The sequence below is a fragment of the Bos indicus x Bos taurus genome, chromosome 4 (genome assembly GCF_003369695.1).
Source record: "Bos indicus x Bos taurus breed Angus x Brahman F1 hybrid chromosome 4, Bos_hybrid_MaternalHap_v2.0, whole genome shotgun sequence".
In the NCBI taxonomy this organism is placed as follows: domain Eukaryota; kingdom Metazoa; phylum Chordata; class Mammalia; order Artiodactyla; family Bovidae; genus Bos; species Bos indicus x Bos taurus.
This window is the reverse complement of record NC_040079.1, coordinates 92,086,899-92,112,700: the sequence shown is the minus strand read 5'-3', so window position 1 is coordinate 92,112,700 and position 25,802 is coordinate 92,086,899. Positions and strand designations below refer to the sequence as shown.

General features: G+C 36.8%; 1 protein-coding gene across 10 annotated transcripts in view; it reads left to right on the top strand.

Annotated features, from left to right (window-relative positions):
- HDAC9 (histone deacetylase 9) overlaps positions 1 to 25,802 on the top strand; it is a 986,654-nt gene that overhangs the window by 907,030 nt on the left and 53,822 nt on the right. For all 10 annotated transcript variants that reach the window (XM_027539980.1, XM_027539984.1, XM_027539978.1 and 7 more), the window contains one exon: positions 1,376 to 1,509. In XM_027539980.1, coding sequence (XP_027395781.1) covers positions 1,376 to 1,509 — 134 coding nt within the window. The remainder of the gene's footprint in view (positions 1 to 1,375; positions 1,510 to 25,802) is intronic.

Genomic DNA, 25,802 nt, shown 5'->3' with positions numbered 1-25,802 from the left:
CAAACTTACTTTATTCCATAAATTCAATGATGCCTAAATATTTGAAATATTAATGTAACTCACAACACTATGAAATTGTAGGAGAAAAACCATCTCGTTTGGTGTAGTAAAAATAATTAAATTGAACATCTGTTTATAATAAAAACTCAATTCAGGGTAGAAATAGAAAGGTTTCTCCTTATTCTGAATGAAACCACAGTAAGATGCCATTCTTTGCCACCCACATGTACGGCCCATCACACCAAATGTTGGCAAGGATGAAACTAAACAGGAATTCTGATACACACTGCTTCTCGCAGTGGGGATTGATCATAGTCCTTTGGAAATGATCTGGTTTTATTTAGCAGGTTGTAAGTCACAGCAGTTTTACTCCACTCTTGCATGTGTGCGCCAGAAGGCTGGTATAAGAATGTTCTTATTGGCTTTTTTTTGGTCGCTTGTGGGATCCTTGTTCCTCTAATCAGGGATCCAACGGAGGCCCATGGTGGAGAAGTCACAGAGTCCTAACCACTGGACCACCAGGAAAGTCCCATAGGGGCATTTTTTTTTTTTGAATAACAGAAAAACATAAATATTTGTCAACAGGAGAGTGGGTAAATAAAGTATATTCATTAAATGGCCTACTAGAGAGCATAAAACTGTTGTTACAGGCATCGACAGAAATTAACTAACACAAAGTGTGAAAAGAATATGTTGCAAAAGTCTAAAACCATTTTTATAAAATTCCAGAAAAGCAGGTTAAACAATCAAAAGCAAAGGAGTCATAAACACCAACCCAGAGTCCTGATTACCCACAGTGAAGGGGAGTTGTGTTATTAGAGAGTTGCGTGCAGGGGGCTTCAAAAATATTTTCCTTAAATTGCGAGGTCAGTGACCACTTGTTTGTTATGTCATACATAGATATTAATTTTTGTATTCATCAGCTATTTCATAGTAAAAAGAAGGCCTGTAAAATCTAATGTCATAGGTATGTAATTTGAGGTGATACATGGAAAACTTCTTCCTTTTATAATAAAGGCAAATGATGGAACGAAGAAACAAATATTAAGCAAATGGAATTGCATACCTTATTAATATTAGCCGAACACTTTTCATCCAGGTGTACACAGAATGCATTGTGAAAGGCAGTAATGTGCACAGTGAAGAGTGCACACGTGACTGGTGCAAATCTTAATTGTGAGACTTCGTAGCTGCAGGATCTTGGATTTTGTGATCCAAGATCTTTTATCAAATTATTGTGAGTATTGAATGAGTTAGCACGTGGGAAGTACTGAGAAAAGGACCTACACACAGTAAATGCTCAATCAATATTAGGTTCTAGTGGTCAGCTGACTTTTAATTTATACTTTGAAATGTTCTGTTTGCATTATGGTAGGCTTTGGCCATTTGACGAAGCAGTTGATGACACTGGCTGATGGACATGTGGTGTTGGCTCTAGAAGGAGGACATGATCTCACAGCCATCTGCGATGCATCAGAAGCCTGTGTAAATGCCCTTCTAGGAAATGAGGTAAAAAACTAAAAGTATAAAAGAGCAGGGGTTAAGGGACCAGAAATGTACGCATGCATATGTTTTATCTTTCTTAACATCATACATACTCAGAAAACAGTGTTGCTCTTACAATTTACAGGAAGAAGGCAAGCTGTAGATAAGAAAAGTTTACATGTCCTCCTGTTTTATGCTGTAACTTTTGCCCAGTTATAGAATCCATACAGTACATCTCTCAATCAGGTTATTGATAGAGCTCAGTAAATATGTAAAAATAACCCATGGGAGGAAATGGTCTGTATATTGACTCAGCTAATGAGTAATGAAACACTGAGAAAGAATTAACTCAAAGAAAAGTTCCCAATATTTTCTGTAGGATTATGTTAGTTCAGGGAGGGAAACTTCTTAGAAATATTTTTTCAGCTTTTTAAAGTACAATTGGAATACAAAATTATAATTCATATATCTAACCTATATAGGTGTAATTATTTGATAATGTAATTATTTAATAATGTGCAGACATTATTAAATTATATTCCTCCTTGAGTTAATTTAATACATTCATCACCCCACATAGTTACTTTTTTTGGATAAAAATACTTAAGTTCTACTCTCTTAAAAATTTTAATTATACAATAGAGTATTAGCAGTAATATTCACTGTTGTATATCTTAGATATTCAAGCCTTATTCATCTTATTACTAAAAGTTTACAAACTTTTACCAAACATTCCCTATTCCACCCCAAGCCCCAGCTTCCGGCAACCACCATTCTACCCTGTGATTCTATGAGTTCAACTATTTTATTTGCTTGTTTTTGGTTCTAGGTAAGTTTTATTTTCTTTCTTGTCTAGCTTATTTCATTTAGCATAATACCTTCTGTGCTCATCCATAATGTCACAAAAGACAGGATTTCCTTTAAGATTGCATAATCCATTGTGTGTGTGTGTGTGTGTGGGTGTGTATTGGTGTGTATGTGTATTACATTTTCTTTATCCATTCATCTGTAAGTGAGAGATGCTTGCACTGTTTCCAAGCCTTGACTATTGTGAACAGTGATGCAGTAAAATTGGAAGTTCAGATGTCTCTTTGAGATAAAGAAATAGTGATTTCATTTCCTTTGAATATTTACCCAGAAGGGAGATTCCTGAGTCATGTGATAGGTCTATTTTTCATTTCTTGAGGGACCTCTTACTGTTTTCCTTAGTGACTGTACTAGTTTACTTTCCTACCAAGAATGCACAAGGGTTTCCTTTCCCCAGCATCCTCACCAGCATTTCTCTCTTCTCTTTTTGATAATATACATCCTAGCAGTATGTGAGGTGATATCTCATTATGGTTTGATTTGCATTTTCCTGATGATTATTGATGGTGAACACCTTCTCATGTATATATTGGCCATCTGTTTGTGTTAGAAAATACATATTCAGGTCCTTTGCCCAATTTGAATTGTGGCATTTGGTTTTGTGTGTTTTGCTAGTGAGTTGTATGAACCCCTTGTGTATTTTGGATACTAATTGCTTACTGGGTATATGATTTGTAAATATTTATTCCCATTCCATGAATTGCCTTTTCATTTTATTGATGATTATCTTTATTGTGCAGAAGCTTTTTAGTTTCATGTAGTCCCACCTGTTTTTAATTTTTGTTTTCACTTTTGTTCTCAATCCAAATAACCATGGCCAATAGCAATGTCAAGGGGCTCACCCCCTGTGTTTTATTCCAAGAGTTTTATGATTCCAAGTCTTGCATTTAAATATTTAATCAATTTTGAATTGATAGGGATACAGTTTCATTCTTTTACATATGGCTATCCAGTTTGACCAGTACCATTTATTGAAGAGATTATTCTCCATTGAGTATGTCTGGCTCCTTTGCTGAAGATTAATTGTATATGCATGAGTTTATTTCTGGGATCTCTCTTCTGTCTGTTAACTTGTATGTCTGCTTTTAATGCCAGTACCATGACTTGTAATATAACTTGAGTTGATTGCTTGTAATATAACTTGAAATTAGGAAGTGTGATAACTCTGATATTATTCTTCTGTCTCAAGATTACATTGGCTATTTGGCATTCTTTTGTGGTTTCATTTCAATTTTAGGATTTTTTTTTTCTGTTGCTGTGAAAAAATGCCCTTTGATAGGTATTACATTGAATCTATACCTCACTTGGATGTTATGGACATTTTAATTATATCTTTCTGATCCATGAACCTAGGATATCTTTTCATTTATTTGTGTCTTCAGTTTCTTTTATCAGTGTCTTAAAGATTTTTGTGTATAGGTCTCTCACTTCTTTGGATACATTTATTCCTAAGTAGATCGTTTTGGGGGAGAAGGCAATGGCAACCTACTCCAGTACTCCTGCCTGGAAAATCCCATGGATGGAGAAGGCTGGTAGGCTGCAGTCCATGGGGTCGCTAAGAGTTGGACACGACTGCATGACTTCACTTTCACTTTTCACTTTCATGTATTGGAGAAGGAAATGGCAACCCACTCTAGTGTTCTTGCCTGGAGAATCCCAGGGGCGGGGGAGCCTGGTGGGCTGCCGTCTCCGGGGTCGCACAGAGTCGGACATGACTGAAGCAACTTAGCAGCAGCAGCAGATTGTTTTTGATGCTATTGTATATGGGATTTTATTTTTTTCAGATAGTTAATTGTTAATATTTAGAATCATAACTGATTTTTCTATGTTGATTTTGTATCCTACAACTTTGTTGAATTCATTTAACAGTTTTTTTGGTGGCATATATAGGGTTTTCTATATATATCATGTCATCTGCAAATAGTAACAGTTCTTTTCTGACTTAGATGTCTTATTCTTTTTCTTGTCTAATTGCTTTAGACAGTACTCATAATACTATGTTGAATAACATTTTGGCAGTATTGGGTATCCTAGTCTTGTTTCTGATCTAAGAGGAAAAGTTTTCAGCTTTTCAACATTGAGTGCAATGTTAGCTGTGAGTTTCTCATGAAAGTGAAAGTGTTAGTCACTCAGTGGTGTCTGATTCTTTGTGAGTCCATGGATTATAGCCTGCTAGGCTCCTCTGTCCATGGAATTCTTCAAGCAAGAATACTGGAGTGGGTTGCCATGCCCTTCTCCCGGGGATCTTCCCAAATCCAGGCCTCTCGCATCATGGGCAGATTCTGTACCATTTGAGCTGCCCAGGAAGCCTATATGTTCTCATGTATGGGACTTGGTTATGTTATGGTGCTTTCCTTCGCAGAGGTAAAGAATCTGCCTGCAGTGCAAGAGATGTGGGTTCAATCCGTGGGTCAGGAAGATCCCCTGGAGAAGAAAATGACAACACGCTCCAGTATTCTTGCCTAGGAAGCTCCATAGACAGAGGAGCCTGGCAAGCTATAGTCCATGGGGTCACAAAAAGAGTCGGACTTGACTTAATTACCAAACAACAACAAACCTTCTATCCCAAATTTATTGAGTTTTTTTCTTGAAAGGCTATTGAATTTTTTCATATTCTTTGTCTGCATCTATTAAGATGATTGTGTAATCTTTATCCTTCATTTGTTGATGTGGCTTATTGCATTTTTTCATTTGCAGATGTTGAACTACCTTTGCATCTGTGGAATATATCTCACATAATCATGGCATTCAGTTTGCTTATATTTGTTGAGGATTTTATATTTTGAACCTTAATGTTCATCAAGGGTATTGGCCTGTAATTTCTTTTCTTTAGTGTTCTTTACTGATTTTGGTATCAGGAAAATTCAGTTTGGTTCAGTTGCTCAGTTGTGTCTGACACTTTGCGACCCTATGGACTGCAGCACGCTAGGCTTCCCTGTCCATCACCGACTCCTGGAGAGTGCTCAAACTCATGTCCATCGAGTCAGGGATGCCATCCAACCATGTCATCCTATGTCATCCCCTTCTCCTCCTGCCTTCAATCTTTCCCAGCATCAGGGTCTTTTCCCATGAGTCAATTCTTCACATCAGGTGGCCAAAGTATTGGAGTTTCAGCTTCAGCATCACTCCTTTGAGTGAATTCATTGTAACTCATTGGATTCCTTCCAATGAATAATCAGGACTGATTTCTTTTAGGACTGACTGGTTTGATCTCCTTGCAGTCCAAGGGACTTTAAAGAGTCTTCTCCAACACCACAGTTCAGGAAAATGCTGACCTCCAAAAATGAGTTTGGACAGCTTCCCTCCTCTTCAATTTTTTGGATAAATTTGACAAAGATTCGTATTACTTCCTCTCTGATACAGTTCACCAGTGAAACCATCTGATTCTGAACTTTTCTTTGTTGGGAGGTTTTGATTATAGATTCCGTCTCCTTACTGGTAATTTGTTAAGATTTCTCTGTGTCTTCATTATCTTGATGTGTTTTTTGTTTCTAGAAAATTATGTTTTTTTCTAAGCAATTTAACTTGTTGGCATATAATGTTTATAGTAGTATCTTATGTTCCTTCGTACTTGTACATTTTGAGTTGTAATGTCTCCTTATTCACTTCTGATTGTATTAATTGAGGCTTTTCTCTTTTTTACTTAGTCTAGTTAAAAGTTTATCAATTTTGTTTATCTTTCATAAATCCAGCTTAGTTTTATGGATTTTTTTCTATTGTCTTTTTAATCTCTATTTTATTATTTTCCACTTTGATCTTTTTTATTTCCTTCTTTCTACTAGTTGGGCCTTAGTTCATTCTTTACTTGTTAGTTTTTTGAGGTTAAATTTAGGTTCTTTAGTTGAGACCATTCTTTTTTTCTTAATGTAAGCATTTATCACCATAAACTTCTCTCTTAGAACTGCTTTTGCTGCACGCCATAAATTTTGGTATTTTGTGTTACCATTTTCATTTATCTCAAGATATTTTTTCTAAAGTTCTTTTGATTTATTCTTTGATGTATTGATTATTCAGCAGCATGTTGTTAAATAACCATATATTTTAGAATTTTACACTGTTTTCTTATAATTGATTTCTAGTTTTTGGCTGCTCCCTCTGCAGTGATGCCTGAGGGGATAGCTATAGAGCTAAGTGCTCTCGTACTTAACAACTGCTTCTCTGTTTGCTATAGTCCTCTGGGATTCAAGAACCCAAGCCTTGTTAGCTTTCAGAGCTAGGTGTTTTGGGAGCCATTCTTATGGTGGGGGCCTTAAGCACTGGGGTGCTGGATTTGTAATCCAGACGCCCTCACTCCTCAAGAAGAGGCTGGGAGTTGAGGTTTCCTGGCAAAAGTGTACCTAAGCTTTCCCACTCATTTTGATGTGGGTATTTTCTCATTGTCTCAATATGTAGAGTCACTCAGCTAGTTTCTTTCAAGGGAATTGCTCTGTTTGTAGCTATACATTCAGCAGTGCATCCGTGGAAGGAGGAAAATTCAGGAATCTCCTATGTCACCCTCTTGATCTGGAGTCTTAAAAATATTTACAAATTCTTTTTTTTCTGTCACCATTTGTAAATTATCTAGGCTGAGAGATATATTCAGCCTAGATAGTGAACATATACTGAACAGCCTTTTCATACCATTCATGGGGTTCTCAAGGCAAGAATACTGAGGTGGTTTGCATTCCCTTCTCCAGTGGACCATGTTTTGTCAGAGCTCTCCACTATGACCCGTCCATCTTGGGTGGCCCTACATGGAATGGCTCATAGTTTCATTGAGTTAGACACAGCTGTGGTCCATGTGATCAGATTAGTTAGTTTTCTGTGATTGTGGTTTTCATTCTGTCTGCCCTCTAATGGAGAAGAATAAGAAGCATATGGAAGCTTCCTGCTGGGAGAGATTGAGAGGGAAACTGGGTCTTGTTCTGATGGGCAGGGCCATGCTCAGTAAATCTTTAATCCAATTTTCTGTTGATGGGTGGAGCTGTGTTCCCTCCCTGCTATTTAACTGAGACCAAACTATGGTGGAGGTAATGAAGATAATGGAGACCCCCTTCAAAAGGTCCCATGCACACACCACTGTATTCAGTGCCCCCAACCCTGCAGCAGGCCACCGCCAACCAATGCCTCCAGTCACATCCACAACTAGGTGTTGTTTTTGCTTTGGCTCCATCTCTTCATTTTTTCTGGAGTTATTTCTCTGCTGATCTCCAGTAGCATATTGGGCACCTACTGAGCTGGGGAGTTCATCAACATTTTAAGAATCAGTGAACTAAAATGGACTATAATGGGTGAATAACTCCAATGACCATTATATCTACTACCGTGGGCAAGAATACCTTAGAAGAAATGGAGTAGCCATCATAGTCAACCGAAAAGTCTGAAATGCAGTACTTGGACGCAATCTCAAAAATGACAGAATGATCTCTATTCGTTTCCAAGCCAAACCATTCAATATCACAGTAATCCAAGTCCATGCCACTACCAGTAATACTGAAGAAGCTGAAGTTGAATGGTTCTATGAAGACTATAAGACCTTCTAGTGAAATGAAGTGAAAGTTGCTCAGTCGTGTCCGACTCTTTGCGACCCCATGGACTATACAGTCCATAGAATTATCCAGGCCAGAATACTGGAGTGGGTAGCCTTGCCCTTCTCCAGGGGATCTTGCCAACCCAGGGATCGAACCCAGGTCTCCCGCATTGCAGATGGATTGTTTACCAGCTGAGCCACAAGGGACCTTCTAGAACTAACACCAAAAAAAGATGTCCTTTTCATTATAGGGGACTGGAATGCAAAAGTAGGAAGTCAAGAAACACCTGGAGTAACAGGCAAATGTGGCCTTGGAGCACAAAACGAAGCAGGTCAAAGGCTAACAGAGTATGGCCAAGAGAATGCACTGGTCATAGCAAACACCCTCTTCCAACAACACAAGAGAAGACTCTACACATGGACATCACAAGATGGCCAACACCGAAATCAGATTGATTATATTCTTTGCAGCCAAAGATGGAGAAGCTCTATACAGTCAACAAAAACAAGACCAGGAGCTGATTGTGGCTCAGACCATGAACACCTTATTGCCAAATTCAGACTTAAATTGAAGAAAGTGGGGAAACCACTAGACCATTCAGGTATGACCTAAATCAAAACCCTTACAATTATACAGTGGAAGTGAGAAATAGATTTAAGGGAGTAGATTTGATAGACAGAGTGCCTGAAGAACCATGGACAGAGGTTTGTGACTTTGTAAAGAAGGCAGGGATCAAGACCAACCCCAAGAAAAAGAAAGGCAAAATGGCTGTCTGAGAAAGCCTTACAAATAGCTGGGAAAGGACACAAAAGGCAAAGGAGAAAAGGAAAGACATACCCATTTGAATGCAGAGTTCCAAAGAATAGCAAGGAGATATAAGAAATCCTTCCTCAGCAGTCAATGCAAAGAAATAGAGGAAAACAATAGAATGGGAAAGACTAGAGATCTCTTCAAGGAAATTAGAGATACCAAGGGAATATTTCTTACAAAGATGGGCACAATAAAGGACAGAAATGGCATGGACCTAACAGAAGCAGAAGATATTAAGAAGAGGTAGCAAGAATACATAGAAGAACTATACAAAAAAGACCTTTGTGATCTAGATAACCACAATGGTGTTATCACTTACCTAGAGCCAGACATCCTGGAATGCAAAGTCAAGTGGGCCTTAGGAAGCATCACTATGAACAAAGCTAGTGGAGGTGATGGAATTCCAGTTGAGCTATTTCAAATCCTAAAAGATGATGCTGTGAAAGTGCTGCACTCAATATGCCAGCAAATTTGGAAAACTCAGCAGTGGCCATAGGACTGGAAAAGGTTTATTTTCATTCCAATCCCAAATAAAGGCAATGCCAAAGAATGCTTAAACTACCTCACAATTGCACTCATCTCACATGCTAGCAAAGTAATGCTCAAAATTCTCCCAGCCAGGCTGTAACAGTACAGGCTTCAACTTCAACAGGCTTCAACTTCCAGATGTTCAAGCTGGATTTAGAAAAGACAGAGGAACCAGAGATCAAATTGCCAACATCCGTTGGATCATTGAAAAAGCAAGAGAGTTCCAGAAAAACAGCTACTTCTGCATTATTAACTACGCCAAAGCCTTTGACTGTGTGGATCACAAAAAACTATGGAAAATTCTTCAAGAGATTGGAATATCAGACCACCTGACCTGCCTCTTGAGAAATCTGTATGCAGATCAATAAGTAATAGTTAGAACTGGACATGGAACAACAGACTGGTTCCAAATCAGGAAAGGAGTATGTCAAGGCTGTATATTGTCACTGTGCTTATTGAACTTATGTGCAGAATACATCATGAGAAATGCTGGGCTGGATGAAGCAAAAGCTGAAATCAAGATTTCTGGGAGAAATATCAATAACCTCAGATATCCAGATGAAACCACCCTTATGGCAGAAAGCGAAGAAGAATTAAACAGCCTGTTGATGAAAGTGAAAGAGGAGAGTGAAAAAGTTGGCTTAAAACTCAACATTAAAAAAACTAAGATCGTGGCATCCAGTCCCATCACTTCACAGCATTTAGATGGGGAAACAATGGAAACATGAGAGACTTTATGTTGGGGGGTTCCAAAATCACTGAAGATTATGACTGCAGCCATGAAATTAAAAGACACTTGGACCTTGGAATTAAAGCTAGTACTAACCTAAGCAGCATATTAAAATGCAGAGATATTACTTTGCCAATGAAAGTCCATCTAGTCAAGCTATAGTTTTTCCAGTAGTCATGTATGGATGTGAGAGTTGGACTGTGAAGAAAGCTGAGCGCCAAAGAATTGATGCTTTTGAACTGTGGTGTTGGAGAAGACTCTTGAGAGTCCCTTGGAGTGCAAGGAGATCCAACCAGTCACTCCTAAAGGAAATCAACACTGAATATTCATTGGAAGGACTGATGCTATAGCTGAGACTCCAGTACTCTGGCCACGTGATGCAAAAAACTGACTCATTGGAAAACCCTGATGCTGGGAAAGATTGAAGGCAAGAGAAGGGGGACGACAGAGGATGAGGTGATTGGATGGCATCACCGACTCAATGGACATGAGTTTGAGCAAGCTCTGGGAGTTGGTAATGGACAGGAAAGCCTGGCGTGCTGTAGTCCATGGGGTCACAAAGAGTTGGACATGACTGAGCAACTTAACTGAGAGATGTATATTATTTGTGTCTTATGGGTGGTGATAATGTGTCTCAAAGAGGTTTGAGAAATTCATTCAAAGTCATGAACCCAGAACTCAGTAGATCCAAGATTTGAACTTAGAATTGCCAAAGGTCATTCTTTTTTTTTTTTTCCCCCACATCACATAACTGAATTACAACATATTTTCTGACTACTCTGTAGACATCAGATCAAATTACCATTAGATTCACTTCCAGACCATGGAAATCCTTTGGACAAAGTGATTGCAATTCAACAAATATTTCAAAGTTTATGTGCATTCATTATTTTTATGTCAATTCATTTTTTAATGGGCTTCCTTGAGAGCTCAATTGGTAAAGAATCTGCCTGCAATGCAGGAGACCCTGGTTCGATTCCTGGGTCCAGAAGAGCCCCTGGAGAAGGGGTTGGCTACCCACTCCAATATTCTTGGGCTTCCCCTGTGGCTCAGCTGGTAAAAATCCACCTGCAATGCGGGAGACCTGGGTTCAATCCCTGGGTAGAGAAGATCCCCTAAAGAAGGGAAAGGCTCCCCACTCCAATATTCTGGGCTTGAGCATTCCATGGACTATACAGTCAGTGGGGTTGCAAGAGTCGGACACACTGATCAACTTGCACTTTCCTTTATTAATAGTAAATATACAGAATGCTGTAGCTACTTTATATATTTTGCCTTTTTTATTAACTTTAAATATTACTTTGCTTATAAAATAAACATATACATATCCTGGCTGATTCATGTTGAGTTTTGACAGAAAACAATACAATTCTGTTAAGCAATTAACCTTCAATAAAGAATTTTAAAATCATTTTAACAATCTCTCATTCATACTGTCTTTAACAGTAACTCATGTTTTCACCTGTAGTGTTTTTGAAGTGAAAACATACCTTTTATTTTGCACACCGATTGCATATATTTTATTGTCCTCATTATCTTTCAAACCTATGATGCTTCAGTATTACTATTCTGCAATATTTAAGTAAATATGCACATTTTTAATTTGAAAGAAAATATGAGAAGGTAAAGACTGCTGAGTTTGTCTCTGCTGTGTAATATTAGCAGCACAGTAACTCAAAGGATATAACTACATGGTGATAAATGTTGTATTTAATGGACTGCTATTTCATAGCACACATAGCTCATGGTGTCTAAGATATTCTAAATATTAGAATATTTCTGAGATTGCTGGGAACAAATAATATCAAACAATGTTGAGGTTTTTATTTTTTTTGTATTCTTTGTTGTTGTTGTTGAAATAAAGGAGTGCAAAAAAGAAATACTACTTTTATTATAGTACCTTATCAATTAATGTGGGCTAGTCTATTTGCCTACTAGATAACATATTTTGCATATCCACCTGTATTCTTAAAATTACTTACTTCATTTTAGATATAGAACCATTTTAAGGAAGTAGACTTGTTTTAATATTTGCATGTAAAGGCTTACACCAGATGTGCAGAAAATCACAGTATGTTGTGGATTGTGGCTCCATGGATGATTGACCTGCCCAAAAAGAAATGTTATCCAGTTGCAAAAGCCAACGACTTTTCCAACTATGTGAAAGGATGTTATGGATTTCACTGGCTCTGTTTGAGCTAATTTATTCAAATAAGATTCAATCTCTGTGCTCTTGTAATCTTTGCAGTTGGCCCACTCCCACCTTCCATAGGAGGATTTCCAATGAGGATGGAATAATTTTTCCTGTGGTCTCCACTTTAAAAGATGATGTATTTCAGAACAGATGCAAGTCAGTTGTATGGAATTACTGTTTTTCTTAATTTATTTGAATTTACTGAAAAATCAAAATGGATGTGTTTTTGTACCTTCCTTCCCTGGTATGCTAATTTGACTGGGAGGCCTTTGATCAGTTTGTTATATGAGTTCTATACCTTGAGGTCAAAGACACTGTTTTCATAGAGCCATTGCTGACACTAGAGGATTGTCACCTAATTTAAAGTTTGAAACTTATGCCTTTTCTCTACATTTTTAGAAAGACCAGGTGTGAAATAGAGGAAGGGATAAAAGTATCATTGGCCAATGTTAACATGCCCATGTGGGTGTATAAATACTAAAAGTTCCAGAAAGTGATAAACTAAATGATTATATTTGGCCACATTGGCTATTTAACCAGTTTCAGTTTTCTGGATGTCTTACGGTAAATTTTTTTTAGTTATTCAGTTCAGTTCAGTCACTCAGTCGTGTCTGACTCTTTGTGATCCCATGAATCGCAGCACGCCAGGCCTCCCTGTCCATCACCAACTCCCAGAGTTTACTCAAACTCATGTCCATCGAGTCAATGATGCCATCCAGCCATCCCATCCTCTGTCGTCCCCTTCTCCTCCTGCCCCCAGTCCCTCCCAGCATCAGAGTCTTTTCCATTGAGTCAACTCTTCGCATGAGGTGGCCAAAGTACTGGAGGTTCAGCTTCAGCATCATTCCTTCCAAAGAAATCCCAGGGCTGATCTCCTTCAGAATGGACTGGTTGGATCTCCTTGTAGTCCCTCGGAGTCCCTCAAGAGTCTTCTCCAACACCACAGTTCAAAAGCATCAATTCTTCAGTGCTCAGCTTTCTTCACAGTCCAATTCTCACATCCATACATGACCACTGGAAAAACCATAGCCTTGACTAGATGGACCTTTATTGGCAAAATAATGTCTCTGCTTTTCAATATGCTATCTAGGTTGGTCATAACTTTTCTTCCAAGAAGTAAGCGTCTTTTAATTTCATGGCTACAGTCACCATCTGCAGTGATTTTGGAGCCCCTAAAAATAAAGTCTGACACTGTTTCCACATTTCCCATGAAGTGATGGGACCAGATGCCATGATCTTCGTTTTCTGAATGTTGAGCTTTAAGCCGACTTTTTCACTCTCCACTTTCACTTTCATCAAGAGGCTTTTTAGTTCCTCTTCAGTTTCTGCCATAAGGGTGGTGTCAACTGCATATCTGAGGTTATTGATATTTCTCCCAGCAATCTTGATTCCAGCTTGTGCTTCTTCCTTATAATACCCTAAATACTGCCTGTTCCTTTTGTTGGATGTCTTCAACTACATAAGCATGATCTAAAATTTTTTCATCTTGAACTCAAAGAGATTTAAGTAATCTATGTCTTTATGTATTTTTTAATTGAGAAATCTGAGGGATATAAGCAGAAATATAGATTTTTAATGAAATATTTTAAGGGCAACAGATGGATTTGGTATATTGAACTCTGAAAAGTAAATTTTGATGTGTCAGATCTACCAGTATACAAAGGAGACAATGCGAAGAGAAAGACAGATTTTTTAAATGACAAATGAAAGAAAAATATATATGTGTTGTGCATTAGAAGTCATTTGAAAAAAGGAAATGAAAATGTAATACTTGAAACAACTTAGGAAACAAAAGGTTCTTCTCACTTTCATTGACAATATAATTTATAATCCATGGTCTGGATTTCTGTATTTTTTTCCAGTTCAAAGGTCATCATGACTAACAGCATGACTACATTGAAGTTTTAAGTTTCATTCCTTTATAGAAACTAACCTATAAGGCACACTGCACGCGCCTCCCGACTGGAAAAAACGCATGCATGTTGTTTTCATAGTAGTTTTACGTGGTAGGCTCTAAGTAAGAAAATAAAAAAGGATGTCTTTCAGGATACCAATTATTGCAATTTCAAACCCCATTTTCCTCCAGACTCCCCTTTCAGGTGATTAATAGGATAATTATAACTTATTATCTGGGATTTCACTTTTACAAGTAACAAAATATAGTAAAGCTTGAGCTTGAAACGTTGGCAGAACCTACTCTGGCTTCTCAACACTGAACATGCAATTGAACTCAAATTAAGAAGGTCAAGAAGGGCTTTTTTGAGAGACTCTGTACTTTGTCAGATGTATTTATTCATGTGCAGAGGATTAGAATTCATAAACATTTTGCCAGTTTTTTTTTTTTAATGCTGTTTCTTTTCCTTGTTGTTCTTGGCTAAGCCATGTCAATACAGCAAAATGCTGCTTCATATGACTTATTATCAGCAGAATAATATGTATTACATAACCCAAAGGGATTGTAAAATCAGCAAGAACTGTTGGCTCTGCATCTCAGTGTAGATACGTAAATGGGTACCACAAACAATTTTTTTTAATTAAGTTATCTGAGTGTCACACCCCAAATAGGCATTTGTTCTTTTTAAATATGTTTTATCATGAAAGTGATCTAATTAGCAAAACATCTCTTAACTATTCTTTTGAGAAATATGCACAAGGTCAGTCAAAATAATATACTATTGGATTAAAACTAATTTGAGCATGGTACAGGAAATTCCTTGAAGCAAGTGATTTTTGAAGACATACCAGAATTCTTTTTTTTTTCTTGGCAAAGTTCATAACTTAGATTTATCAGTCCAATCACTGTATGATGATTATTTTTGAACTTCTCTAATGAAGCACTTAGAAACTGAGCAGTAAGACATTAAAGTGACTGTCTAAATGTGAAGATTCAGGTTGTTTGGGATAGCATCAGAGATACTTGTGTGAATAGTTGTGTGGTTTCTTCGTGATAATAATAGAAACATCTGTGAAGTTCTCAGAGAAACTGATTTTGGTGGCTGGCATTTGTGCTAGCTGGCCGACAATGTCACAGTTGCTTTAAAGCCATATTTGCCTAGTGTCAGGCAAAGCCAATTAGGAGCACCCTAGGTTTCTGCTGCTGAAAGAAATTTTCTTAAGAGGTGAGAAAAGCTTAGGCAGTTGGCATGCCTATGGAATTTAAAATGAAAACACTGAAGAACTTAGGTAAAAAGAAAAGAGGACAAAGAGAGAACATGGCTATTAAAAGACCACCTGTCAAAACAGAATAAAGGACAGTTGTAAGCTTGTGAGGAAAAAAAGAAAACAAATTGCCATAGACATGGAAGCTGTCGAGATGATGCTACAGCTCCAGTCCTGGAGGTTCCACACTTAGCATTTGAGTCTATAGCCTGTCTTTTCTTTTCTTTTTTTTTTTTTATAGCCTGTCTTTTCTTAATCTCCCTCAGTCTTATTAAGGTCCGGCTTCTAGGCCTTTCTCCCTTCCCTCTCTTCCTCTCTTCCTGCTGTGTCCTGTTGCCTAGGCTCAGCTGCTTGGATTTCAGCAGCAGTGGCTACATTTAGTGATTGTGTATGTTGATAATCCTCCAAGATGACTTTTTTGCTCCAAAGGTGCTGAAAAAGTCTCTTGAATTGGCTTAAAAGTGTTGACAACCCCCACTGAGGTGAACTCTTGAGGTGTTGTCTGAATTGCTCATCAGGGGTGTGTTTGTATTAGATTGTGAACGGAGAACTCATTTTACCATATTTTTCATCCTCCAGATTGTGTATGGCTGACTCCATTGGGGAACTGGTGTGAATCGAGGAAAGCTTACAAGCTCCTAAATAGTTGCAAGTCATGAGTAGAGAAAGGGAGAAGTGAATACAGGGAAAATAATCCAGAACAATCTTTTTCATGGTCTTCTCTTAGACTTTGAAACCTGTCCACACTCTGAAAGAGAGTGGATAATCTAAAGAGTTAAAATGTTTTAAAGAAAGGGAGAAGTGAATACAGGGAAAATAATCCAGAACAATCTTTTTCATGGTCTTCTCTTAGACTTTGAAACCTGTCCACGCTCTGAAAGAGAATGGATAATCTAAAGAGTTAAAACGTTTTAGAAAATATTATTTGAAGATACTCTGTATCGTAGATGTGGCATGTGGATTTGTATTTCTTACAAGCTTATGAGAAGTAGAGCCGAAGTAATTGTGGAGTTTTCTGCTTATTTAGTTTAGCAAATGCCAGTTAAAGTAGAAGTTATCTGGATAATTCAGAACTCCATCATGCAGGTCTTCTGTACTGTTTGTCTTTAGGCTTTTCAGAAGGTGTTAAGGGGAATGTAGACGGGGAAGCTGGATGCTTCATAGGGTTCTGGTTACCAATAAAACAAAGAAAGCATTTCTTTTCAGTGGTGAAGCAAATATGTTATGACATTCATTTATCCATCTATTCATTAAATAGTCTTTTATCAGACTTAAATGTTATACCCATAAGTTCTAATACAATAAAAGTAAAAGAAATATAAACAAAGTATTTGGGGAATGTAATGTCAGACCCTTTATTTTTAACTGTGTGAGGACAGAAGAATATTTTAATAGAGGAAGTAACTTTTAACTTTGGTCTTGAATAAAAAGTGTAATCTGACAAGCTAAAATCTAAGCAAAGGAGTTCTCTCTTAAAATAGAGATACCTAGATAAAGATGTTAGGATTTCTTGGAATTGTGGCTGGCTCTTTGTTGAGTTTGTTTTGACTTTGGCAGAGGAGAGACTACTTTGAGTGGAGTAACAGTAAATAATGAGGGTGGATCAGTAGAGTGGAATCCTGTAAGGAATTAGAATTCCTATGGAAAATGTGGAAGACTTGAACAAATGAGTTCTATTCTTGGGGGTAAAAAAAAAAACAGTGTATGATTTTTGAATAAGGCAGTCTTCTACCAAAAAAGAAAAAAGTTTATTGAGGAAGTAGGTTTGATTCCTGTGTAGGGAAGATTCCCTGGAGAGGAGGGCATCACAATACATTCCAATATTCTTGCCTGGAGAATCCCTTGGACAGAGGAGCCTGGTGGGCTACAGTCCATAGGGTCACAAAGGGTCAGATACGATTGAAGCTACTTAGCATGCACGCATGCATTGAGGGAAATAATCATTAGGAACAATTTCCCTCAATTATCAACCAACAAAATGACAGTCTATCAGTGCAATGTTAGGGCTGGCTTTTTTTTAAATTAATTAATTTTAATTGGAGGATAATTTTTTGACAATACTGTTGTGGTTTTTGCCATACATTGACATGAATCAGCCATGTATACGCATGTGTCTCCCCGTCCTGAACCCCCGTCCCACCTCCCTCCGCACTCCATCCCTCTGGGTTGTCCCACAGCCCTGGCCTTGAGTGCCCTGCTTCATGCATCAAACTTGCACTGGTCATCTATTTTACATATGTTTCAATGGTATTTAGAGCTTCCTCTTAATGGCTCATGAGACCTAAGTGTGTGTCTCTCCACTTAAATCTGAGTTCAGTGATATCACATTGTTAGCTTGAAATAAGCCCCGGTGGGAGTATTTACACCATGGCAATCAGCAAATGCTATGAATACAAATTACAGCTATTTTTGAGTCAGCTGTTAAACAGTTAGCACTGTACCACTGCTACATGATATGAAATGGGTCTTCTTAGCAGAAAAGTCAACATTTCAAAAACAGTATAGTAAGAATACTGTTCTACTTAACAAAAAGTTAAGATAAACACATGCAAATCATCAGACTAAAGAAGAGAAAATTAAAAAGCCAGTGAGGATAAGACAAGAATCACAGACAATGAAACATGAGGACTTACAAAATGTAGCTATCAGATTTAAACTTATTTTGTAAAACAGGGACTTGGAAACAAGATTTTTTGCTTATAAAATGAATTAAGCTTTTTTTTTAATCAATTATGGATGTCTAGATTATGGACATTATGTTAGGAAACTACACACAAAGCACTGACCACACATCCCTTAAATGTTACTGAAACTTCAGTTTAACACGCACATTTTAATATATGTAGTATTTTCCTAACTCAGCTGTGCATTTTGAAATATTTTCTCATTATATTGCAAAGTTACACTCTAACCTCAATGTTTAAACAAAATATCAATAGTCTGAATTATACAACTATTTGTACTCATTATCCTTTTTCTAACAGGCCATTATTCCTCCTCCTTTTTACCTGTAAGTTCATTTTTAATTATTTAGTTATTGTCATAGATAGTTAAATATGCCACTGTGTCCAAACTTTCCAGTTAAGTATCATGGAAACTGTGGTATTACTATTTGGATATGATACTAAACAGAGGCACTTCCTTATGGTCTTCCTCCTTCCATTCACTGGCTAATACATTGTGTAAGCTACATGTCTCTGAGCTGCAATAGCTTTGGGTAGAACTCACGTAATAGAGTAATAACCACTGTAATAATCTGTTAGGCTAGCCCACTTGTTCCTGTTATTTTTTAAAGGAATCCTTCAGTATCTCCTGTGAATTGAATGTCCATGACTGTACCCTTTGCCTCTTGGTCCTCCTGATATTCTCATAAGATATGTTAGGCTTATATCACGTCCCTTGGCCAGAGATGTTTCTTTATTGCTGTGTGATGTCGCCATTGTCTGTATGAAGGTAGGTTGCAGGCAGATTCAGTCTGAATAATCTCAGTAGTCTGTCAGTATAGTAACTTGATGATCTGTAGAATCTGTTCTGATTTACTTCCCCCCCATCTGTTTAGTCAAGGATTTTAATGACTCCAAATGAGTAAAGAGTTATTTGGAGAATGACTCATGAATCACAATATGGATAAAATTATATCCAGATTTACTTAAGCAATCAAATTAAACATATACAACTAATTGCAGACATCTCTAAGATAATTATTTAAATGATAGCTGGGTTTTAACCACCAATCCCTCCTCACTAGGGAATTGAAAATAGTTCATCAGCATGGAGGGTCAGGTCTATATGACAGCCTGCTGCCCTTATCCTCTTGGTCTTGATCATCATATTCTTCCAAAATTCCACAATATCTTTGGTCCGGACAACTGAACGCTTTCTCTGTTTCTTTTCTGAGTTGCTTTGCATGTTATAGGGGACTTTCAGTTCCCTTTGTAAGTGAATTTGTGGCCTGTATTTAAGAATATAACTTGTTCTTGCTGCAAAATCTATAATCTCACTTTTTTTTTCTTAGATGTGCCATAATATAGTAGAAAAAGCATGGACTCAAGAAGTAGAAGTAGACTTAGTTTCCCTCTTCCCTTATGCTAGAAAACATAGTCTCTTTTTAAATTGCTTTTAATTATTCAATATAATATTTATCCAGGAAACTGGTTTAGGCATGAATGTACAACTCAGAAATATCACAAATACGACACATATATAACCATCAACGGGGACAATAATTTCAGTACCTCAATAGTTCACATACACACTTTCCCAATTAGTACTTCCTTTCTCTTTTCTGAACGTAACCAGGTTTTTAGTTCTGAACATAAGATTTTAATTTGCCTGTTCCTGTTTGTGAGATTTATATACATGAAATCATACTATAGATACACATACCTTTGCATCCAACTTCTTTTGCTCAACATTGTGGGATTAATCCATGTTATTGCAGCTAGCTATAGTTTCTTCATTTTTATTATTAGATTCTATAAAAAGAATTTCCAGGACAATGTCATGATTTATTTATCTATTCTACTTTTAATGAATGTAGGGAATTTTTTTTAGTTTAGGGACCATTAGTAACAGTGCTGTGATAGACATTTTATATATCTTTTTGGTACATTTGAACACACATTTTTGTTCAGCATATATCTAAAGGTAGAATTATTGCTGGGTCATGAAGTATCCATATATGTATTTTTTTGTAGAAAATATCAAACTGCTTTCCATGGGGGTTGTCACAATTCATACTCTATCAGCAGCATAATACCTATTTCCATTATTCTGTATCCCACCAAGTCTTGGCATCAGCAGACTTTTTAAATTTTAGACATTTTATTGGGTATATAGTAGTATATAATCATGGCCTTGTTTTTCCAGAATACTAATGAACTTAAGCAGCTCTTCTGTTTATTATTTGTACATCCCTAGTGGAGAAGGCAATGGCACCAGTACTCTTGCCTGGAAAATCCCATGGACGGAGGAGCCTGGTGGGCTGCGGTCCATGGGGTCGCTAAGAGTCAGACACGACTGAGCGACTTCACTTTCACTTTTCACTTTCATGCATTGGAGAAGGAAATGGAAACCCACTCCAGTATTCTTGCCTGGAGAATCCCAGGGATGGGGGAGCCTGGTGGGCTGCCGTCTACAGGGTCTCACAGAGTCGGACACGACTAAAGCGACTTAGCAGCAGCCGCAGCAGCAGTGGCTCAGATGGTAAAGAATCTTCCTGCAATTTGGGAGACCTAGGTTTGATCCCTGGGTTGAGAAGATCCCCCGGAGAAGGGAATAGCTTTCCACTCCAGTATTCTTGCCTGGAGAATTCCAAGGATAGAGGAGCCTAGCAGGCTGTAGTCCAGGCAGTTCCAAAGAGTCAGACACAACTAACACTTTCACTTTTTCACCTACTGAAGAACGTATTCAGGTTTTTTGTTTACTTTCAGACTATCTTTTTTTTTTTTTTTTTTTTTTACTGATTTAAGCAGCTCTTTGTAGAGTCTGTTGCTGGTCTCATATGTTGAAATATTTTATGTCCTTTCACCTTCTTAATCATGTACATTGGTAAATAGTACTACATTGAAAATTACTTTTATTTATTAATCATTTCCTTTAGGATCAATTCTTTTTGAATTCTTTCCATTTATTCCAAATCCTGAACGTATTCTGTAATCTCGTCTTAAAGATTTTGCCTGAACATTTAGATGCACATTCTTCAGGAGTTGAATATGTATATAGCGTAACATAGAAGTTAAGTTTTTTTAAACTTTTTCTTGTGGTATAGGTGATTTACAATGTTGTGTTAATTTCAGGTGTACAGCCAAGTGAATCAGTTATACATGTATTCACTTTTTAAAATTGATTTATTTTTTATTGAAGGATAATTGCTTTTATGCCATTACAGAGTATTGAGTAGAGTTCCCTGTGCCATACAGCAGGTTCTTATTAGTTATCTATTTTATGTATAGCAGTGTGTGTGTATGTTTGTCTCAATCTCCCAGTTTATCCCTCTTCCCCCATCCCCTGGTAACCATAAGTTGTTTTCTACATCTGTGATTCTGCTTATGTTTTATAAATAATTTCATTTGTACCCTTTTTTTGGATTCCACATGTAAGTGATATATGATATTTGTCTTTTTTGGACTTACTTAGTATGACAGTCTCTTCAAGTGCATCCATGTTGGTGCAAATGGCATTATTTTGTTCTTTTTCATTGCTGAGTAATATGCCATTGTACAGGCTTCCTAGATGGCTCAGTGGTAATGAATCTGCCTTCTAATGCAGGAGAAGCAGGTTCGATCCCTGAGTCAGGAAGATCCCCTGGAAAAGGACCACTGTAGTATTCTTGCTTGGGAAATCCCATGGACAGAGGAAACTGACAGGCTAAAGTCCATGGGGTCACAAAAGAGTTGGACATGACTTAGTGACTAAACAACAACAATAATGTACCATTGTATATATGTACCGTATCTTCTTTATTCATTCCTCTGTTGATAGACATTTAGTTTGCTTCTATGTCCTAATTATTGTGAATAGTGCTGCAATGAACATTGGGGTACATAAGGTTTTTTTAACGTGAACATATATTTAATCTAGTACCATATATTGAAAAGACCATTCATTTCTTATGGGTCAGCAGTGGTGTCTTTCTACATATATACATGGAGACTCTAAACTTCTCCATGGGTCTCATTTTCTATCCTTGTGACATTGTCAAACTATCTTTACTTCATAGTGGTATAGGAAATCTTGATATGTGGGAGAAGAAATCTCCCAGTTTGTTTTTCTTCAAAACAGTCTTGGTTACATTTGTCCCCTCTGTGTTTTTGTATGCAATTGTAGAATAACCTTGTGCAATTTCATACACAAGTGTTAATCTCTCAGTTGTGTCCAACTCTTTGCAACCCTGTGGACTGTAGCCCACCAGTCACTTGTCCATGGCATTTTCCAGGCAAGAATACTGAAATGGGTAGCCATTCCCTTCTCCAGGGGATCTTCCCAATCCAGGGATTGAACCTGGGTCTCCTGCATTGCAGGCAGATTCTTTACTGTCTGAGCCACAGAAATATATGGATTTAGTTCACCATTAAAGGCAGAGATTATCACATAGTAATAAAAATACTGTTAAAAGGCACACTTCCTGTGATATAATGACAAAGAAAGTTGGAAGATAAAAAGTGAAGAAAAAGTTAAACTACAGAAATACACAAAGGAAAACTTACATGGCTATACCAGTATCAGTTAAGTGAACTTTAAGACAAAGAAAAAACAACTAGAGATATACGGTTCACAGTTCAAATATTCTGTTAACTGGTAAGATAAAAAATTCAAAGTTATAATTTAATAACAGAGCTTCAAAACATAGCAAGAAAACATTGAATGAAACAAATGGAAGGAATAATTAATACCACAATCATAGTGATAGACTTTAAGATACCTCTTTCAGTAGCTGATAAAGAAGACAGTAAAAAGGGGAGTATGTATAAGATTTAAGCACCTCAATAAACATGCCTTAATTGAAATATATAATTGGCCATACCCAGTAACTGCAGAATATCATTCTTTTCATGGACACTTGTAAAGTTTTCAAAAATAGATTATTATATTTGTGGATGTACTGCAAGTTTCATTAAATTTCAATTAATTGATTTCATGCAGAGTATAATATCATAGTGAAACTAAACTAGAATATATATTACATAACATAAACAAATAGAAAGATATCCCACATTCATGGATTAGAAGACTTTATATTGTAAAAATGCCCATACTGTCCAAAGAGCTAGAGATTGGATTACAATTCCTATCAAAGTCCCAATAGCATTTTTTTACAGAAATAGAAAAAAAATTCTAAAGTTCATATGTAATCACAAAAGACCACAAATGAAAAGGCAATCTTGAGAAAGAGGAGCAAAGTTGGAAGCTTAATGTATCCTGATTTCAAAAAAATTACAAAGCTACAGTAATCAAAATAGAAATAAATCCTCACATATATGTCAACGGATCTTCAAAAGAGTGCTAGGAATGCAAAATGGAGAAAGGGTTGTCTCTTGAACAATGATATTGGGGAAACTAGATGTCCACTTATAAAAGAATGAAACTGAAACTTTATCTTGCTCCATACACAAAAATAAACTGGTAAGAGTTAAATACTTTAACATAAGACCTCAAACTATACAAATCCTAAAAAGAAAATAAGGGTTAACTTTTGTGACTTCGCTCTTAGCAGTAATTTCATGGATATGATGCCAAAAGCACTCACAACAAAACAGAACGAGCCAGTGGGACTGCATCAAACTAGAAAGCCTGTGTACAGCAAAAAAGAGAATTAACAGAGAAAAACAACAACCTGTTGGGTGGGAGAAAATATTTGCACACTGTATATCTGATAAGGTGTTCATATCCAAATTATATAAGGAACACTTAACAGCTCAGTACTAAAATATAATAAACCTGATTTTTAAATGGGCTAAGGATTGAATAGACATTTCTCCCAAAAAGATATGTTAGTACAAATCACCATCAGTTATATGAAAAATGCTTAGCATCACTCATCAGGGAAAAGTATGTCAAAACCACAATGAGATATCACTTCCATGTGTCATAATATCAGGATGACTATTATAAAAAATGGAAACAGTGACAGATTTTATTTTCTTGGGCTCCAAAATCACTGCAGCTGGTAACTGAAGCCATGAAATTAAAAGACGCTTGCTAACTGGAAGAAAATCTGTGACAAACCTAGACGGCATATTAAAAATCAGAGACATTACTTTTCCAACAAAGGTCCATATAGTCAAAGCTCTGGTTTTTCCAGTAGTCATGTATGGATGTGAGAGTTGGACCATAAAGAAGGATGAATGCCAAAGAATTGATGCTTTTGAACTGTGGTGCTAGAGAAGACTCTTGAGAGTCCCTTGGACTGCAAGGAGTTCCAACCAGTCAATCCTAAAGAAATCAACCCTAAATATTCACTAGAAGGACTGATGCTGAAGCTCCAGTACTTTGGCCACCTGATACGAAGAGCCAACTCACTGGAAAAGACCCTGATGCTGGGAAAGACTGAAGACAAGAGGAGAAGGGCGTGACAGAGTATGAGATGATGGGATGGCATCACCAACTCAATGGACATGAGTTTGAGCATACTCTGGAGATAGTGAAGGACAGAGAAGCCTGGCGTGCTGCAGTCCATAGGGGTTGCAAAGAGTTGGACACACCTGAGCGACTGAACAGCGCTATTAAGGAAAAAAAAAAAAAAGACAACAGGTGTTGGCAAGTACATGGAGCAAGTAGAACTTTTGCACTCTGTCAATGAAGATACAAAATGGTACAACTGCTATGGGAAAGAGTAGAGCGGACCCTCAGAAAGTTAAATGGAGTACTACCATGTGATCCAGCAGTCCCACTTTAGGATATTTATTCAAAAGAATCGGAATCAGGATCTCAAAGAGATACTAGCACTATGAACATTGCAGTGCTATCCACCATAGCCAAGATATAGACACAGCTAAATGTCCATTGACAGATGACTGAATAAGCAAATGTAATAGATGCATACAATGGAATACTAGTCAGTGTTTAAAAGGAAGCAAATTCTGCACTATGCAACAACATGGATAAACCTTGAAGACATTATGTCAAGTGAAATAATCCATTTGCAAAAAGACATACATTGCATGATTCCACTTACATGGTATATAAAATAATTAAATCCATAAAATCAAATAGTGGAATGGTGGTATCAAGGGATGAGGAGAAGGGCAATTGGGGAGTTATTAATCCATGGGCATAAGATTCCATCAAGCAAGATGAATAAGCTCTAGAGTTGTCCTCTACAACATGGTACATATAGTAAGTAATAATGTATTGCATACTTAAAAAGTGTGTTAAGTAGTTAGATCTCATGTTAAGTATTCTACAATACAATTAAAAATAAAATACTGATGATACAAAATAAAAAATAAGACTAAAAAATAAAGTGGTTGTATAATTTGAAATAAAAAGACAAATAGAAAATCTATATTTGGAGATTTCAAAATACAGTCTCTCATGTGTCAAAAAAAATCATGGTAAAAATTAGTATTTTGAGCTGAAGTATTATGGAACTATAACCTGAATTTACAGACAAATGTAAGCTTTAAATGCATATATTGAAAGAAAGCTTAAAATTACAGACAGAAACACAGAACTCAAGAAATTAGAAAATCAAAGCACAAATTAAACATGGAGTGAGTGAATGAAATATAAAGAAACAAAATAAAAACAAGCATACAATATATAAGATTAATAATGTCAAATTTTAGTTCTTTGAAATAGTTCTCAACATTGATAGATTGGTTGAAACATTGGAAAGATTGGTTGAAAGAGAAATCCTACATTACCACCTCTCTGAATGAAAAAGGGAACTTTACTAGAGATTTTAATGTATTAAAAGGATTATAAGAGAATTGTTTTTTTAAAACCTCATGTAAAAGAAAATTGAAATTCTATTTGAAATGGAAAAAATCCTTGTAAGAATATAAGCTTGCAAAAA